The sequence below is a fragment of the Orussus abietinus genome, unplaced genomic scaffold (genome assembly GCF_000612105.2).
Source record: "Orussus abietinus isolate OABI.00-Male unplaced genomic scaffold, Oabi_2.0 scaffold9, whole genome shotgun sequence".
NCBI lineage: Eukaryota > Metazoa > Arthropoda > Insecta > Hymenoptera > Orussidae > Orussus > Orussus abietinus.
The window spans coordinates 491,102-509,022 of record NW_019396004.1 but is presented as its reverse complement, the minus strand read 5'-3'; the positions used below and the strand labels follow the sequence as shown (position 1 = coordinate 509,022).

The 17,921-nt window shown below is 59.4% G+C and overlaps 4 protein-coding genes across 14 annotated transcripts; 3 read left to right on the top strand and 1 right to left on the bottom strand.

Annotated features, from left to right (window-relative positions):
* Nucleotides 1–211: 211 nt before the first annotated feature.
* On the top strand, nt 212–2,150 carry LOC105701013 (SUMO-conjugating enzyme UBC9). Its single transcript, XM_012427396.1, has 5 exons — nt 212–330; nt 407–476; nt 747–830; nt 912–1,174; nt 1,247–2,150. Exons 2-5 carry the CDS (start codon nt 411–413, stop codon nt 1,311–1,313), a joined length of 480 nt encoding a protein of 159 aa, XP_012282819.1. The 5' UTR covers nt 212–330; nt 407–410; the 3' UTR covers nt 1,314–2,150.
* An 83-nt stretch (nt 2,151–2,233) lies between these two features.
* On the top strand, nt 2,234–3,554 carry LOC105701011 (vitamin K epoxide reductase complex subunit 1-like protein 1). The gene is made up of 3 exons (XM_012427395.2): nt 2,234–2,665; nt 3,099–3,196; nt 3,264–3,554. The coding sequence occupies exons 1-3, from the start codon at nt 2,484–2,486 to the stop codon at nt 3,470–3,472; spliced, it is 489 nt and encodes a 162-aa protein (XP_012282818.1). The 5' UTR covers nt 2,234–2,483; the 3' UTR covers nt 3,473–3,554.
* On the bottom strand, nt 3,517–8,127 carry LOC105701010 (serine/arginine repetitive matrix protein 1). Of its 3 annotated transcripts, XM_012427394.1 has the most exons (11): nt 7,999–8,127; nt 7,453–7,598; nt 7,003–7,172; nt 6,778–6,936; nt 6,190–6,405; nt 5,888–6,125; nt 5,463–5,816; nt 5,181–5,386; nt 4,874–5,120; nt 4,381–4,813; nt 3,517–4,308 (listed from the first exon to the last, which is right to left on the bottom strand). In XM_012427394.1, the coding sequence occupies exons 2-11, from the start codon at nt 7,562–7,564 to the stop codon at nt 3,795–3,797; spliced, it is 2,649 nt and encodes an 882-aa protein (XP_012282817.1). In that variant the 5' UTR covers nt 7,565–7,598; nt 7,999–8,127; the 3' UTR covers nt 3,517–3,794. The 3 variants fall into 3 exon arrangements, with proteins under 3 accessions (XP_012282817.1, XP_012282815.1, XP_012282816.1); XM_012427392.1 differs by having other exon boundaries at nt 4,874–5,386; XM_012427393.1 differs by lacking the exon at nt 7,999–8,127 and adding an exon at nt 7,936–7,993 and having other exon boundaries at nt 4,874–5,386.
* Nucleotides 8,128–8,886: 759 nt separating this feature from the next.
* LOC105700809 (autism susceptibility gene 2 protein) lies at nt 8,887–17,915 on the top strand. Of its 9 annotated transcripts, none has more exons than XM_012426993.1 (15): nt 8,887–9,928; nt 12,176–12,361; nt 12,433–12,546; nt 12,632–12,667; nt 12,744–12,770; nt 12,858–12,918; nt 12,994–13,196; nt 13,275–14,098; nt 14,158–14,274; nt 14,338–14,564; nt 14,624–14,844; nt 14,914–15,081; nt 15,142–15,463; nt 15,550–15,691; nt 15,774–17,915. In XM_012426993.1, exons 1-15 carry the CDS (start codon nt 9,554–9,556, stop codon nt 16,780–16,782), a joined length of 4,032 nt encoding a protein of 1,343 aa, XP_012282416.1. In that variant the 5' UTR covers nt 8,887–9,553; the 3' UTR covers nt 16,783–17,915. The 9 variants fall into 9 exon arrangements, with proteins under 9 accessions (XP_012282416.1, XP_012282414.1, XP_023290081.1 ...); XM_012426991.1 differs by having other exon boundaries at nt 15,762–17,915; XM_023434313.1 differs by having other exon boundaries at nt 12,858–13,196; nt 15,762–17,915.
* Nucleotides 17,916–17,921: the final 6 nt, after the last annotated feature.

Below are 17,921 nucleotides of genomic sequence, written 5' to 3'. Positions count from 1 at the left end.
TCTAATTTTTTCTACGAATTTTCCATGGTCTCTAAAAGTGGATGTTTAGTGGTCCCTTGATGTACCAATCAGAACGCTTAGTTTTGGATGCACTAGATAGAAAATTCCGACATGAATTGGCAACGCCTCCAATCCAACTTTACGCGAACCTCTCTGGATCTGCAACGCCGTTTGCAGTTATATACATTCTTTCATTCGATGCTTGTGAAACGCAAAACGAGCTTCGACAGGCTGTCGTACCGAAAAGCCGAGCCGCCTATTAAAATATCGTTTGAAATTGAAGCGCAAAAGGCGCGAGCGATTTGGATAGCGGAGACACTTCCAAACGAGGTAACGATCTTCGAACTCGAATACAATCAGGACTCCCGCTTTAACCTATTATTGATTCGATATTTTACTCTCGTAGACAAATGTCAGGCATCGCGATTGCTAGACTCGCAGAGGAACGAAAGGCATGGAGAAAGGATCATCCGTTTGTAAGTATCATTCGAAACTATTTTTGCATTTAAAAGAAGTTCGCGAAACGTTAGGCGAAAGTGAGGTTAGAAGCCATGCGGCGGTGTCAATTGTAACCGATCTAAATACATTGTTTGTATACATCTACATAACCATTACTCGAGTCGACGACTATTGTGGGTGTTAGGACTTTCCTTTAGTCTTTGGAAATCTTTTATGCATTAAATCATAAATATCTGTAGTTACATTTTTGGCGATGATACAGGTCCATAGACGTGATTTTCTTTTAGGGCTTTGTGGCACGTCCGACGAAGAATCCCGATGGCACGTTAAATCTAATGAGTTGGGAATGTGCAATACCTGGGAAGAAGTCGGTAAGAATGGATTCGGTGCATACATTTTTTAATCTTTTGAAGCAATTGAGTTTGATATTTACATTGTATCGTCTGTGACAGACGGCCTGGGAAGGTGGATTATACAAATTACGTATGATCTTTAAAGACGATTACCCATCCAGTCCTCCCAAATGCAAATTTGAACCTCCTCTCTTTCATCCTAATGTCTATCCATCCGGTACCGTTTGTCTATCGCTGCTAGACGAAGAAAAAGATTGGAGACCCGCGATCACGATCAAACAGATCCTTCTGGGTATCCAGGACTTGCTCAATGAGCCCAACGTTAAAGATCCTGCTCAAGCGGAAGCATACACCATTTACTGGTACTGTATTACAACGTGGATTGGGTTTTTTCTGCTTTCTATGCAATGTCTATCGATTTCTTTCCGTTGCAGTCAAAATCGGCTGGAGTACGAAAAGCGAGTAAGGGCACAAGCAAGAGCAATGGCACCACAAGAATAAGCATCATCTTTAGGTTGTGAATCCAGTGTATTCCAGCTATACAAAGTCAATATTAAGTGTCACCCAGTTAAGTCGCTTATTCTTTCTCTATATATTTTTTTACCTGTAAAATTAACGCCACATACTGTAACAGAGTTAATCACAACCGATAAATGACAGAGTAATATTTCTAGTTGATTGCATTACAAGCTTGGGGATTTTTTGTTTCGTTGATCAACACATCAAAAAAGGATGAAATTTATTCACTAGCTGGTTAAAGTATTAATTAAAACAATATTTTTTTTTGCAAATTCCGTCATATCGATAAGGTAAAGTAAATGTCTTCAAAGTCGTGTCGAAATTAGTCCGATTTAACTTCTATCTCGTGACTCATGAAATCATCTAGTTAAGATATTAGTTGTACTTATATATTTAATTATAAATTTACGGTGATCATTCCCTGTTTAATTTACTTTTTCTTTGCTACTCGAGATACGTATATGTCAGGAAAATTTGTAGGAAAAAATTGTTAGAATAGATAGAATTAGCTTAAGCTTAGTGCCTCGCTTATCGATCCACGACACCACCTTATTTTCCTACGATTGTTAATTATGAAAATTTCAATCGGTATCCTCTATGTTCTTTCATTTTAAAACCTTACAACTTCTAAGTTGTACTAATCGTTCGATCTATGTAAAGAGTCCCGATCTCTCGAATAAATTTTGAGTAAAACAAATGTTCGTTTTCCAGTAGAAAATCGAGAGATCAGAGCGATCTGTTGGCGATCGAACCATCCATTGACAAGGATCACTGATTATGTAAACGAACCTTCCCAATAAATGGTCAGGTATTATTTTACATGCCATTGGGTTTGTCATAAAAATCCTAACACATCTACTGAATATTCATACACTCTGCTTCTCCTGTAAACAGGCGTCATTAGTTCTGACATCAATTAATTGATAACGATGACTGGTACTATCTCTTGAGAGAACTGCTTGATAAATCTGTGATATTGTTGGGATTAAGGAAGGCCATTAGTTCTCCCGCTTAGTTGTGTATAAATTAATTAAATTAATCGACAGAAGGCGGCGCGCGCAATAACGATTACACGAGAGGGGATAACGAGGGTCCAAGTACAAGAAGTCAGTTGTGTCAGGGAGCCACAGGTTGCGCATCCGAATTTCAACCATGAGACGCAACAACGCGTCCTCGGGAACTGCGCATGGCGGCATTGTTTTAACCTGTTTGCTCGGCTGGGGTCTTTCTTACTACGCGTTCCAGGTGGAAAATGCAAAGGAGCAGGACGAATCATACGAGGCGGTGTGCGACGTGAGCGAACACGTGAGCTGCTCAAAGGCCTTTTTTTCAGAGTGAGTATCTTATCGCCGGTTCTTCCTTTCCCGATGCCTTTAGGAACGCCCTGACACTTTCACGCTTAATTTAATCCCGTTAAATAAATCGCGGTTCTCGCGGAGTTACTTTCAATAATACTTCTTTTTTTTATTTAATATCCGTCGAGGTAAATAATCCGTTGCCGGTCTCGATATCTCAATCTCATAGACTCAATTTGTCGGATCGCGAGGTCGGCCATCTTGGTTGCTCCATAATCCGCGGTGCTTCTTCCACTGCTTTTAGGAACGCGATATCGTCCTTATTTTAATCGCGATTTCAATAGTCATGATGAACTGATTTTTTTATAAGTGATACCGGCACACGGATTTATAGAAACACGTCTGCAATGCGTATATATAAATGGAACATTTAGATACTTGGGGTGGCGGCCATCTTGTTTTCCTTTTGCAGGTACGGAAAGGGTTTCGGCTTGGTTCCAAAGGATTCCTGGCTTTACGCGTCCAACAGTCTCTACGGAATAGTTTTTTACGCCTGCGTTGCTGTTTTGAGTAAGTCCGACCGGTTTCTTCGACGAATGCAAAGCATTTGTAAGTAAATCACCGCGTTTCATTTCAGATTGGTATGACAGCGCCGTCAGCGTCGCGCTCATGCTCTTCCTGGCGATCCTCGCGAACCTCGGCACGATTTACCTCGTTTACATTCTCTACCTGCTGAAGAACGTCTGCCTGGTCTGCGTCAGCCTCTACGTCGTCGATGCGATGCTCCTGGTCTTCGTCGTGAAGAAATCCAGAGCGCTTTTCGCCAAAAAGGCGAAACCACATTAGCGGGAACAAAACTAATGGGGTCGCTCGAACGAAACGCTCGCGACTTATGATGCATCGTATAAACTGTAATTTATTCTCGCAATCCGGCCAGTTCCTTCCCGCCGAACTGCTCGAGGTCTCCTCTCGATTTAACGTTAAGTACGCTCGAGGACGTAAACGGTTGTCAGTGGGTTTTAGTTACAAGGATTACAGGTCGGGCCCACCCGGAAGAGGGACCCCCGACACACGTGAAGCTAGAGTACGTCAAAGGGGCGTTAACGTTACGGTTCGTTACGGTCGTTACGGTAATTATAAATAAGAGAGCGACTCGATCGGTACCCGATCAGTACTCGTACTTGGAGGCCTTGAAGAGGTCCCTGTTGCTCCTGCTGATGCTGGCGAGGATGCCGGGGCTCTTGAGGGGCGGCGTCTCGTCCAGTCGATTCAGCTGCGAGGTGGACTTCCTCGGGGCCTCCTCGGGACCGCTCCTGCTCGCCTCGACGTTGAAGCTTTTACTGCGAGCGATGGAGGACTTGTAGGCGCGCTCGGGTTTCTCGGGACAGCGCGCACTCGTCCCCGGCTTGGAAGCCACGGGCGAGGTGACGGTGTTCTTGATGCTGATGTTGATCATGCTTCCAAATTGACCCGAGGGGACCGAGGACCCAGCCGGGACGGACGGGACGCTCTTCCCGACGCCGGTAGAGGTGGCGTTCGGCGAGCGCCGACTGGACCCCGGATGCACCGCGGAGTGCAGCTTCCTGGGGAGGGTCCGCGTCGTCCTGAACTCGTCCCGCTCGTGCTCAGCGGTCAGCCTGCCGGTGGACTTGCTGAAGCGGCCCAGGGAACTCGATTCGACCCTGGAAGAGGAGGGACGAGACTTCGAATATAGGTATCGACGCTTGTTTTTAAATCCTGGTCCGGGTGGTTACCTCGTCCCCGGTTCCGCGGGGGATCTCCCAGAGGTGCGTTTCCCGGAGGGCTTGGCCATCCCTCCGTAGCCCTTCTCCCTGCCGTAGATGCTTCCTCCGAAGGGGTCCTCCCCGAGGTAGTATCTGTGCACGGGGGGCGCGGCTCCCTCGGTCCTCGTCCACTGCTCCTGGGAGACGCGCTCCACTGTCTTGGAGGACGCGGAGACTCTGGCGGTCGGGGAACGCGGCGGCCTCTCCTCCCCAAGCGGAATGTTCCCGTCTACAACGTTGTACTGCAAGTAGGTCGGCCCGTCCTCCCGGTCGGTCCGGGCTACTCGAGCGGAGGACTCGCCGTCGGACGCCTTTTTGTTTCTCCTCTCCGAGCTCGCCGAGCGCAGCTTGCCCACCAGCTTCCGGAAGGACTCGCCGATCTTGTACTTGGACTGGCCGGAGCCTGAAGAAGCCGAGGATTCGTGACGCGTTCGCGACTTCCGAAAAATTCCGAGCGACTTACTCTTCGAGGCGCGAGGTGCCCCGGAGTCCTCGGAAACCTTCTCTCTGCGCCCTGAAACCGGAGGAAGGGGAGAGGCCGACCTCGACCTCGGAGGTGACTTCCGAGGACTGTATCCATGCGGCTCCCTTTGCACGGCCTCGTTCCGCGCGTCTCGAGTGCGGCTCTCCCAGGTCCTCTGCACCACGTGGACCGGACTGGCGGTTCGCCCCGAGGACTCGTACGCGCCCTTCTCCTGCCTCTCCGTCACCTGCGAGTCGAACAAGTGGTATCCAGGACGAGAACAAATTTTTCCCTCCCCGGGGCGCACCTGTTCCCTGGGTCTCCTGCGGAGGGGCGGGGAGGGAGCCTCCTGGGGGGACGGTTTTCGCTCCTGGGAGCGACGAGAGGACTCGAAGCCGCGCGAGTAGCTCGACTCCTGCGTCCTCGAGTTCTCCTGGAGGTACCCGTTGCTCTTTGGACCTTCCGACACGTAGAACGTCGGGGACGCGGACCTGGCCTGGTCGTTCCTCTTTTCTGGAACCCCGAACACAGGGAATGGAGTAGGCGCGGATCTTTACTCCGAAGAGCGACCGGATCGAGGTCCACTCACCGACTCCTTGGTACCTCTCGGACCACTCGCTGATGCCGTGGTAGTACCCGGAGGGCGAGGCCGAATCTCGACTTCCTCTGGGCTGAGGACGCTGAAAGTGTGCGACCCCTCGATATTCCCTGTCCCTCGGGGTGCAGGACTTCATCGTGACGTTGATGAAGCTGGTGTTGGTCCCGGTCTGCACGGGAGGTTCCTCGGCCTCGGAGTCGTGGGAGGATCGAGAGTCGCTCCCAAAGTGGCACTCCAGCCACTTGGAGGTCTCGAACTTCCTGGCCTCGTCCTCCTCCTCGAGGTCCAGGGGCTTCTTGGTGAGCGCGTCTTTCCTCGAGGCCGCCGCTGCGTCCGCGGGAAATCCTGGAAAGAGGACGTTTCTCTTGCCGGTACCCCCAGGGTGTCGCCGTCACCGGGACTAACGCTTTATTTACCGTGTTTGTGCAGGCGAGTAGTCTTCATGGTCGTCGTCGGCGGCCAGTTGCCCGCCCGCTCGCCCTCCGTCGTCTCCGAGACGAAGCGCGTCTCTCTGGCGATCTTCTCGCCCCCGGAGACGTAGTCCACGACGTCCTCGTCCCTCGTCTTGACGAACCTCTGGGAGCCCTCCTTCCTGGTCTCCTTTTCGACGTCCTCGTCGGGTCGGCCGTCGTCCGGAAGCTCGTCGTCCCTGATCTACGATCGAGTTTCAAAGGACGATTTCGAGAAGGATCGCACCCAGGGGATCTCGACCGCTCACCTCCTCGTGCTCGACGGTCTTGTTGGTCTCGGTGACGACGAGGCCGTCCGCCTTGAGCTCCTTCTTTTCCAAGGTGTCCTCGGTGTCGACGACCTTGTTGGACTTGGTGGTGTGGCGCAGGACCCTGGGCCCGGTCTGGGGGGCGAGCTCCTTGGAGGACTCCTGGAGGGCCGCCCTGAGGTCGGTGCGGTTCGCGCGGATCGCCCGCTGGTAGGCCTGGAGGAGAAACTCGGTTCCTAGGAGAGTTTCAGGAGCGAGGCGGGAGGCCAATGGAGAGGAAAGCCCGCGGGGAGGGGCGGAGGCGCGCGAGAGATGGAGAAAACGAGAAGAAGGAGGACGAGCGAGTGCAACGAACCGGCCCGGGACCGGGACCGGGAGCGTCCTCGCTCGACTCGACGCTCGACTCGACGCCAGTGACGAGCGAAAGCGGTCTTGGTCTCGCGAGATGCAGAAAGAGGGCAAAAAGTGAAACGCGAAAAAAATATGAGGTAAAAAATTAAGATGGCAAAGAGAAGAAATTGAAAAACGGCAAGACCGAGATAATCGCCGATTTCGCTCGTCGCCGTCCTCCAACCCCGGGACACCGACCTCGTCGGTGATGTCGCCGAGCTGCCGGCGATCCTCCGTCTCGAGGCGTTCCTCGGTCTCCTCGTGGCTACGGACGACGGTCTCCCGGTTCAGCTCCCGGTGCACCAGGTCGGCGACCGGCCACTCGAGGGTCCTCGGCTCGTCGGCGGTGGTGCGGCGCTGGAAACGGGACCGTCGATCGACCCTTTCTCTCCGAAAACTTTCCCCGGTCTCGGGACGGCTCACCTCCTGCGTGGTGTGCTCCTGCTGCTCGACGTCCTCGGTGGTGTTGGTGGTGACGAGGGGACCGGAGTCGACGACCACCTCTCCGTCCTCGAGAACGACCTGCCGCTTGACCCTGGTCTCGATCTGGCGCGTCCTCGTGATCTCCTTCTTCTTCCGGGTCTCCCATTCCTCTGCGGGGAGGCCGAGACTGAGACAGGTTTCGTTAGCCGAAGAGGCTCCGCACGGCGAGGTACGGCGAGATATACGCCGGTGATCGCGATCCCAATACGGACGTATCGGATAAAACGGCCACGACGAGATAACGAAATAAAAATAATATAGGAATAATTAAAAAATACCTTAGAATTAAGAAATAATGTTTAATCGATTGAAAAGTAATTGAAAAAAAAAGAAATCGTTACAGGTGCGGAGAGTTCAGAGGGCGAGTCGGCGCTCCAGGTGGCCGCTTACCTTCCTTGACGGTGGCGACCGAGGCCTCGGCCCGGGCGGAGGCAGCGGAGGGCGGCTCGCCCAGGGCGCCAGGGGGGCGAGCCTCGTACCTGCGCGTCGAGATCACCTCCATGGCTGGGGCAGGGCGGGCTCCGCTGCCGGGTTACCTGCGACGAGACGCATGGGCGGTCAGAGGCGGCCCTGGAGGGCCCGGCTAGAGGCGCGGCGCCGAACGTCGCCGCGGCGTCGCTGGGCGCCGGGGGAGGGGGATTTAAATGGAATTCGCGGAATTCGCGGGCTCGCCAAGCTCGAGCGGGCCGGGAGGGGGGATTTAAATGGGTCGAGGGGGGGACTCGTGGGTGGCCGAGTAGGTGCAGCTGGACCCCACGTGACCTCCCCAAGGCCGTCGCCATCTTGGGGCCGGAGACTCGCGGAGACTCGCGGAGACTCGAACGCCCGGAGAGAGAAGCGCCGAGGCCGCGGCGCGGAGGTGCGGGCGCGCACCTGCGTCGTTGCGCAATCCGGCGCACCTAGGTGAAGAAGGGCCCTCCCAGGGGCGAGGAATACCTGGCGATCGGCTCTCCAGCCAGGTATCCGTTCCCGGGACCTGACGGTCCCGCTTCCGGGCGCTCCTCGCGGACGACGCGGCTGATCTCGCTGCAAGAGCGGCCGGAGAAGGAGCGAGGGTGCGCGCCGGTCGGCGGCGTCGCGGCAACTAAGCGCCTCCGAGGGAGTCCCCTGCTCGCCGACCGCGGAGAAAGAGAGAGAGAGAGCGGCAGGAGGAGCGAGGCCGCGCGCGAGTCGAGGCGCGCCTCTTCCCCGGGTGCGTCACGGCTATGAATATTCCGCCGCGCGAGCGCCTGAGGACTTCCCGAGAGAGCGAGGAGCCCTCCGGAGAAGGAGCGCGAGGAAATCGGTCAACGGGTCGACGTCGCCTCCTCGGCCGAGGTCTCGGCCGGCTCGCCCCGCGGGCTCCTTTTAGGGAGACGCGCGCCCGGTGACTCACGAGAGAGACTTAGACGGAGACCGTTCGCGGAGGTGCGCTTTCGAATTGCCGATCTCGGAGCGAGAGGATGAGGAATTCCTCTCCTTTCCGAGTCGGGCAGCGTCTCGTCGCCGAGACAGATGCGCGCGGCGTTCGAACTTTCCCGCGCTGCCGCCGAAGCGATTCGGGCGCCACGCTGGTGGTGCCATCTCTGTGGCCACGGGGGAAACCGCTAGCCGAGCGCAGGCCTCGCCGGGTAATTCGGGGACGCGCAGTAGGTGGAGCGTCGCTCTCGAGGGAGAGGGTTTCGCGCTTCCCGGTGGAAGGAGCGGCCGACGAGCGATCGGAGGAGTCTTGGAAGGCGTCAGACGTCTTCTCGATCCTCTCTCGGAGGAGCTCGAGCGTCGGCGGTGGCGCCGCCTGCGGCGGCGGCCGGCACGAGCGCCATGTTCCTCGGGGAGGCCCTCGCGGCGAGAGTCGCTCGCGTCTCGAGAATGCAGGTCGGGCAACTCGGTCGGCGTAGGGCTCGGTGCGGCCTCGGAAGGCCCCGGAATTGATAGAAGCTTGCGGTCGGCTCCGGTGGACCGGCGCGGGTGCGAGACCGAGCGAGCGGAGCGAGGATTCGGCCCCGGGATGAGGCCCGGGCCGACGTGACACGGGCGGGTGCGCGCCGCCATTTTTATTTGGGCGCACGATGCGGCAACCGTGCGCGCCCGTTCGATCCGCCATTCCAAACAATCCTCGGAGTCCGCGGCCCCTTGGACCAGCCATCTCGAAAAGTGGCTAGCGACTAGTCGCGACCTCGACGGCGTCCCCGGCCCGCGGCAGCTCGTCGGCACCCTCCGCCGCCCGCGGCCACATCGCCGGCGAGGACCGTCCACCGTGCGCGTCCGAGGGGCCCGGGATCGGGTCCGGGGCGAGAGGATGCCAGGTCGTCCCCTCCGGTGAGTGCAGTGCGCCCGGGATGCGCCGCCCGCGAGGACTCGCCTTCTGAGCGACCCACCTAGGGAGCCGGCCACCCTCGGGAACCGCCGTCCAGAAGTCGGCCCGCGGCGATGAGACGACGCGTCCCCGTCCGCTCGGCCGGGTCGCCTCTCTGAGGCGAACAGCTCCATCGGGGGCCCGATCCGACTCGACATGGAGATCGAGGCGAAGCAGCGGAACCAGAGGAACCGACGAAGGGAACGTGCCCAGCGCATGCTCGCCCAGCGAGAGAGCCTCGCCAGCGCGAAGCAGCAGCAACAGCAGCGACAGCAGACCAGGAGGCCTGCCGACGAAGAGGACAGCCATAGCGGGGAGGACGAGGACGCAGCCGGAGGCCTCGCTTCGATTGGCCTGTCGAGAGGGAGTCGACCTCGAGAAAGCCGCTCCAGGCCTCCGAGGCCTCCCAGACCCCCCAGGCCCAGGAAGAAGTCTTCCCTTGCCGGGGCGGTGCAGAAGGATCCGCCGTTCGAGGAGGACATAGTCGACGGATTCGCCATCCTTGCCTTCCGTACCTACGAGGAACTCGAGGTCGGTCCTTCTCTTTACCCAGGGTCTCGGTCGTTTCCTCTCTCACCTCGGAGTCCACTGGAAACGTCCGACGAAATGACATTAGCTCTCTACGAGGACAAGGAGCCAATCGTTGCCAATGTTTTAGACTCGTTCTCACCCCGTGATTTTGATGTTAACAAATTGTCTAGCATTTAAAAACTATGGCTAAACGTTGTCTTTGAATGCCAGGGAACGGGGTAAGGACGGAGTTTAAATCCCTGACCGAATTAAGCTTAAACGTCGTTTTTTATTTGTTACCCCTCTTGTAAATGTGGTAGTATATTAATGTAGAGTACGGAAATGACAGTCTCCTGGGAGGAAAAAATAGAGGGAGAGAAAATAGTCCGCGTGAAAAGCGAGCATCTTGTGAGCCGAAATCAGCGAGACGATCCTCGGGATCATTGCATTCGCGACTCGACGCCGACGACTGCTCCTTGTCCTCGAGCTCGCACGCTTCCACGTTTCCGTCCTTGTCGCTCGTCCGTTTGCTCGCGTACGTCGATCCTCGTCGCTCCACCTTGCGGCCGCGACCCGCCGGCGGAACGGCAGAGCCTGCGTTCTCTCCTCCGTTTCCCTCCCGCGTCGCCTCCCTCCTTCTCCTTTTCTCTCTCTCTCTCTTTTTCTCCTTCTCTCCCGCTACTGTCACAACACGCGTGGCTCTCGAGGTTACTGTCCCCTCTCGGGGTCCCTCCTTTCCCGCTCCTTCGCCCTCCTCTTCCTTCCTCGTCACGCAGCCGAAGAAGAGGCGGAAGAGAGGTTAGACACGGCAGGAGAGGGGGACGCGGTAGTAAACGTTGCCATGGAGACCGGTCGGCGAGCGACAACCGGACGGGCCCTCGGGTTTTCTGAAAAAGACCTCCTTTTTTTTCCCTCCCCGTTTCCATCGCGAGTTCGCCGCGATTCCCGCTCGAGGGATCGCCCTGGGATCGGCGCGGGAGGGGAGGCCACCTTTGTACGGGAGGGCTCGCGAGTCAAACGTAACCTAACGCAACGCGACCAGGAGCCGCCCCTCCGGCCCGGGAAAAAAGCCCCATTCATCGGCGGCGATACAATCGGCCTTTCCAACGGTCCCCTGGAGCGGATCGCTGAGGTCGCCTGCGCGCCGGATTTCCCTTTCGAAAGTGGCGCGAAAATTCGAAACGGGATCGATAGGAGGTTTGAGTTTCGCCCCGCGAGCGGCGCTCCGGACGCGGCCCGACGCTGACCTTTGCCAAGCACGTGCTCGACGGGTCGACGCTCGTCTTTCGGGACTTTCCTCGAGCCGAGGTAGCGGTCCATCGGCGCGGATCGACCCCCCACCTTCGGGGGGCCGAGCCGCCCGTGAGGGGAGTCGCGGCGCGACTGGGGCCCCCGGTCCGCGCCGTTCCGGCGTTCCAGCTGGTCGGCTCGACCAGGGTGGGGGAGAGGCCGAGCGCGCGAGCGGCTGTTCCCTTCGGTCAATGTCTCCTCGCGCTCTCCCTCTCCGTCGCGCTCGCCGGATAACGGGTCCTCCCCTCTCGCTCGGCCTCTCCCTTTCACGGCCGGCGTGCCGTTTCTTCGCCCCCCCTTCCCTCGATATCTTCGCGCATCTCGCGCCGCCCGACGGAACGTGGAACGCGAGGTGATCGTCGCGATCTTGTCTCGGTGCGAGTATCGCGGTTTTTCGTTTTCGTAGTTTTCCTTTCCGTTCTTTTTCTCTGTTGGTTTTTGTTTTTCTTTTATTGGCCGAACGCGTCGGAAATTCTTACGTCGCTGCGGGTCGAGTTCGCGCGTCGAGAAAGGGGAGCGGATCGAAAAAGTGAGATGAGACGCTTTTTCACTCTGCTTGCGGTTCCGTCTCTTCCCGCCAGGGGCGCGCGCCGCGACCTCTCCTTCCCGTTCCGACGGCTCTGGAATTCCCGTCCTGCACCGCGCGCGAATTAGTCTTTCCCTCCTCTTCCTCTCTTCGTTTCATCGGCCGCGCCTCCGACGTCGGTCCCGCGAACGAGAGGCGGACGCGGCAATCTCGAGCACCCTCCGCGAAGGGCTTGGGAACGCGCTGCCGAGTTGCGCCGGGTCCAGGGAAATACCGGGCTCCGATTGGCCGGCTCGTCGCCGTTCCTGATTGGTCCCCGCCGGTCACGTGGTCCGCGGGCTCGGAAGAAAGAGATGGGGCGAGAGAGAGGTTACGTCGACTCGACATCACCCGGGAGTCACGCGTCCATAGGGAGAGGTGCGCTAATGCCCGGCTTTTATCTTCCATTGCAGAGTGCAATAAAGTTGGCCGGCAAGAATAATGTCAAGAAGCTCCATACGCTGCTCTCGATAGCCGACGAGAAGCCCAAGGTTGACACCGGCCAGCACGACCGACACGGCGAGCACCGCATCAAGAACCACTTCAAGCACAACCATTATACGCATAATTCCATACTGACACCCTCCACGCTGAACCAGGTATGAGAAGGTTTCATCGAGTGGCGAGTCGAGTGGGTCGGGAAGTTGAAACGGTTCGTTGTCGGTTGCAGGGCTTAGATGCGGGCACTAGCGACGACAGCGGGAGAGCGTCCGAACGGTTGCACGGCCCTGGTATACCTAGGGATTGCCAGGACGCCGACAGCTCCAGGGACCACCTTAGCGATGTAAGCGAACCGCCTCGTCGAAGGTTGCTTTTAAGAATCTGAGTGTGAAGGCCCACGTTCAAACCGTTTATGCTTCGCTTTACAGGCTAGCAGTCATTGCAGTTCGGGTAAAGGTTATATCGTAAGTATCGGAATGTATCTTTGCTTCGGTTACCTCAGGAATCGCGTTTCATTAATCTTGTCCTCGTTCTTTTCAGTGTGATAGCGAAGGAGAAGACGACAAGGTGAGTAGCCATAGATTACCGTCGAGAGATCCACGTTTCCGAGGAGACGATCGCGTCGTCACTCAAGCGTTCCTCGTGTCCTTGCAGGTCTCGGATGCGGAGTCGATACTCTTCGAGTCTTCTACTCCACCGCCGCTCGCACGAAAATGTACGTGTCGACCCTTGACTTGGGCACCTCTCATCGACGAGTCTCGCAAGCGGTGTATCGATGGTTCCGTTTCAGACGAGCTGCCGTCCTCCTCGCCGCACGCGCTGCCACCGGCAAACGGAGCGGGGGGCTCGCCCCCCGACACCGGCGGCCAGATCTCCAACCCGGCGACGGACGCCCCGGCGCCGATTCCGCCTCCGGCGGCCGCGTCCGCACCCGTCCCGACGGCGCCCAGTCCCCCCAGCCCCACGCTGCCCCCGCACATATCCCAGCCTCCCGTAAGTCGACCGCCGCGCGCCTTAGCAGCCGAGGACCATCCCCTGTATCAACCGGGCGGCCGTCGACTTCCGTTGCAGATGACCAGCCCCCTGGCGGCGAACCCTCGCGCCACGGTCCCGCAGCAGCTGGTGCAGCATCAGCCCCACCAGCCGCACCAATCGCACCAGCCGCATCCGGCGCACCAGCCGCAGCAGCCGGCGCACCAGCACCCTCCGTCGCACCCGCAATCACAGGCCCAGCCGCAGCAGTCGCAGCAGGCTCAGCCGCAGCAGCCGGCCCAGCAGTCGCAGCCGCGGGCGGCGTCGCCGGCGCTTCCGCCGCCCTCGCTGCCCCGGCACCCGGCGGGCGCGCCTCTGGCGCCCTCGAGCCACACGACCAGCCCCGCGGTAGCGAGCCTGGGGGTCGCGCCGGCAGCGCCCTCGAACGGCGCTTCCCAGGCGACGTACCCGCCGCCCCTCGCCATGTCGCTGCCCTACTCCCAGACCGGGCAGCCCTCCTCTTATCCGCCGCTCTACACCCCCTACGCCGCCCTGAACCACAGTCCGTACCTGCCACCGGCGGTGCCCTCGCCCTCGCACTCGGCCGCCTCTTCGAGGACCGACGCGGTAGGTGCCCGCCGCCATCCGAGGGCCTCGCCCGCCGTCCCGGGCCCGGCTGACTCGCTTCTCGGTTCGCAGCGGGCGTCCCCCTGCGCTCCCGGGCTCCGACAGCCGGCCGGCCCGGGCGGCTCGACGCCCCTCAGCGCCGCGACGACGACCTGCGTCTCTACGATCGCGAACACCGTTACCACCGCCAACACGATCGCCCACCGGGACGTCGTGGCCTGCAGCCTCGCCGGCAGGGCTAACGCGAACAACTCGCCCCGAGGGCACAGCCCCAACCGGGAGCGCGACAGCTATAGGTACGTCCCCGAGGGGGGTGGCGCGGGACGAGGAGCTAAAGGGGTCCTCCTGGTTACAGCAGCAACGTGAGCAGCCTGAGCCGGGGCAGCGTGACGCCCGTCAGTGCGGCCAACACCTCCTCCCCGGCGAACTCTAGTCTACCCGCCTCCTACTCCAAGGCGCAGTCATGGATGGGGTGAGTGCTCGTCGGCCCTCCGGTCCCCGGTACCAGTCCCGGACTGACCGTCTTCTCTTCCAGGAACACGGCGTCTCAGCTGTCGCCCGCCACGGCCACGTCGGTGCCCAGGCCGACGCCTCCGCCGGTGCCGCCTCTGGGGATTCACGCCTTCCCGCCGCCGATGTTCGCCGCGCCCCCTCTGCCGCCGCCGGTCTCGAGCTCCAGTCCGCACGCGACGCTGCCCTCGCTGCCGCCGCCCCCGACCTCGAACCCGAACCCCTTCTCGGCGGAGTCGCTCTTCCAGACGAGTGAGTGCCCGGTCGGTCGCGACCCGGCGAGCGCCCGACCTCTGACCGCCGTACCCAAGGGATCGCTCACGTTTCAGGCCAGACCGACCTGCTCAGGCGGGAGCTCGACAACAGGTTTCTCGCCTCCCAGGATCGGGGCGTCGGCGTGGCCAACCTCGGGCCCCCGGCCTACCTGCGGACCGAGATGCACCACCACCAGCACCAACACACCCACGTGCACCAGCACACGACGCCCCTGCTGCCGCCTCCCGCGGCCACGACCCTCTTCCCGCCGCCGATCGTACGTAGACCATCCGGAGCTCTCTTTCCAGAGCACCCGTCCAGCCTCCTGACGTCTTTGCATCCGCAGTTCAAGGACATTCCAAAGCTGGGGAGCGTCGACTCGCCGTTTTTTCGCGGCAACCTCAACCTCTCGAGCTACTCGGGTTTTAACGCCGGTCTCCTGCACCCCGGGATCGGGCCGCCACCTTCCACGCCATTCGTCCCGCCGAATCACCTGACCTCGTTCGCACCAAAGGTGGGTCAAACGGTGGGGGAGGGGAAGGCGGATCGACGTAACCCTCGATCCGACTTGCAGAAGACCGGCAAGTGGAACGCCATGCACGTGAGGATCGCTTGGGAGATCTATCACCACCAGCAGAAACAGCAGGCGGAGGCCAAGGCCGGCGGGGTGGTCGGCGCAAAGACGGAGCTCCTCAGGCCGCCCGGAGGTCACCCGGTTTACCCCGGGGCTCCGGGGGCGCCGGGAGGCGGCCTCGGCATCGGCGCCCCGGTCGCGCCGCCCTTCGCGGCGAACCTCCAGCCCGCTCACCCACCGGCGCCGCCGCCGCCCCCGCCTCCGCCTCCGCACTCCGTGGGCTTCCTCTCGAGCCCGGCCTCGCACCTGGTCACCACCGCGGGTACGTAGCTTTCCGGGCGACGTCACCTCTCCCCCGGGGTCTAGCTCGTTGCCGGCCGATTGATATTTTTTTTTCTTCTCTTCCAGGATCCGGAATGTCGCCGTTCGGAAGGTATCCCACGACGTTCGCCGCGGCGAACCCGAACTTCCCGGGGCTCGGCGGGTTCCCGCTGGCGCGGGAGATGCCAGCCCTGGGAGGCCTGGGCTCGGTCCACGACCCCTGGAGAGGGTAAGCGACAGCGTCCGCCTAGTCTGTCGCGGAGTAACCAGATCCTATGTCTTCCTCCTTTTGACCGTAGCTACCCGTCCAGGTTGCAGCGCTCCGCGGGGGGCTTTCCGCCGACGACGGTGTCCTGGGGTCTGAAGCCGGAGCCGCCGCCCGTGGACCGGCGGGCCGAGCTGGAGGAGCGGGAGAGGGAGCGGGAACGAGAACGCGAGAGGGAGCGCGAGAGAGAACGCGAGAGGGAGAGGGAGCGCGCCAGGAGGGAGCGGGAGCGCGAGGAGCAGAGGGAGAGGGAGCGCAGGGAGCGCGAAAAGGAGGAGAAGCGCAAGCAGGAGGCGGCCGAGCGCGAGAGGGAGCGGGAGCGCCGCGACAAGGAGAGGAGGGAGATGGAGAGGCGGGAGATGGAGCGCGAGAGGCTGCTGCACCAGAACCGGCAGCAACAGCAGCAACACCAGCAACAGCAGCATCAGCAACACCAGCATCAACATCAACATCAACAGCACCAGCACCAGCAGCACCAGCTCGGCCGGGAGCGCTCGCCCTTGAGGAACGGCGGCCCCGAGGCCGGCGACGTGATGCGCGTCAAGGAGGAGCCGCGCGGCAAGGACGACGAGGTGGTGATGCTGCCGCGGCCGACGGGGCCGCTCCCGGATCCGCGGTACCACCACCCGCACCCGCACGCGGCCTACTTGGCGGCGCGCCATCCGCACGGGATGCCGGGGCCCCACTCGATGACCCGGGGCATGCTGCCGGGCCTGGGGGCCCACCCGATGCAGCACTTCCCTCCTCCGCCTACGGCGGGACCCGGGGCGCAGCCCGGGCCCGGGCCTTGGGCCGCGGACCCGTTCCGCGACCCCTACCGCTACGACCCGCTGCAGCAGCTCCGCTACAACCCGCTGGTCGCTGCGGCGGCGTACCGGGCCGAGGAGGAGGAGCGCTCCAAGTTCTACGCCGGCTACCCGGGGACGCTGCGCGCGAAGGACCCCAGCCCCGGGCCCCTGAGCAACCTGCACATGCACCACCGCGCCGGACCCGGACCCGGCCCCGGCCTCGTCCACGACGTCCATAAGAAGGAGGACGCCTCCCAGAGCCGATGATAGGAGAGGACCGACTGTACATAGACGACGAGGGGCCCGATTATTTAATTATTTATTTATTGCGACGCGTCCGCGAGGAATCTCCCCGAGAGTCGACGACCCCGGCCGCTCGTTTAACTTAATCGATGTAATATAAAGAACTTTATATATATATAGATACGTATATATATATATATAAATTTTACTTTTTCGATAGGGCTTGTAAATTAGTAGCGTGGACTGTAGGTAGAGAATGAGAGTGACAGCGACTCGTAGGGATGGAAGAGTATAGGACGCTCTCGCCCGCGCGGAAGTAGAGCGAGAGAGAGAGAGAGAGTGTGGGTGGAGAGGGTGACGCCGCACTCGGTACTTTCCTGTGATATAAAATGACGATTATCTAGTAATACCTGATGGCGCGGACGGAACCCTCCCCCCCTTCCCCGGAAATCGATAGAGGGCGAGGAGCGGCCGCGATCCCTCTCTCTCCCTCGGAAGCGGCCGTCGCGGCGTTTAACCACTACCCCCCCTCGAGTCGCCGACGTCGGCGACGTTTTCCTAGGCGCGATTCGTTCCTCCATTTTTTTTTTTTTGAAGACGCGATTCGTTGTTACGTTTTTATGGCCACGATTCGTCGCCAAAATTCGCAGCAACGCGTCCCGTTTGCGCGACTTTCGTTGATTTGTTCGTCCTCTTCCCTCAACCCCCCCCCCTGTTTTCCCCCGAAGACCTCGAGGGAGGCGCGTCGCCGTTAAGCGTCGTCGAAGCGACCAATCGAGAACTGTACATTACCCTGTAATTTGATATATAACGTTTCTAATAACCGCTCGTCGTTGGGCGCGACCAACGCGATCAGGGAACGAGACGAGGCGGTGACGGCACGGACGGAAAGAGGAAAGGAGAGCTGTAGATAATTCGATCGTAGGTCGACCGAGAGACCCGATTGCGACGCGATGCAATAACCACGAGTCGGTTTTCGTTTTTCCTCCCCTGAAACCCCCTTCTTGTAGATACGTCGCGGAGTATAGGCAAGAGGTTTTGTGTGAATATAGGTTCTTTTCTATATAGAGAGATCGAGAGAGAGAAAGAGAGAGAGTGCGAGTGTGAGAGATCGATTCTTTGTAAAAGGGTCTGAATAATCATAGTTTACACGAAAATACGCC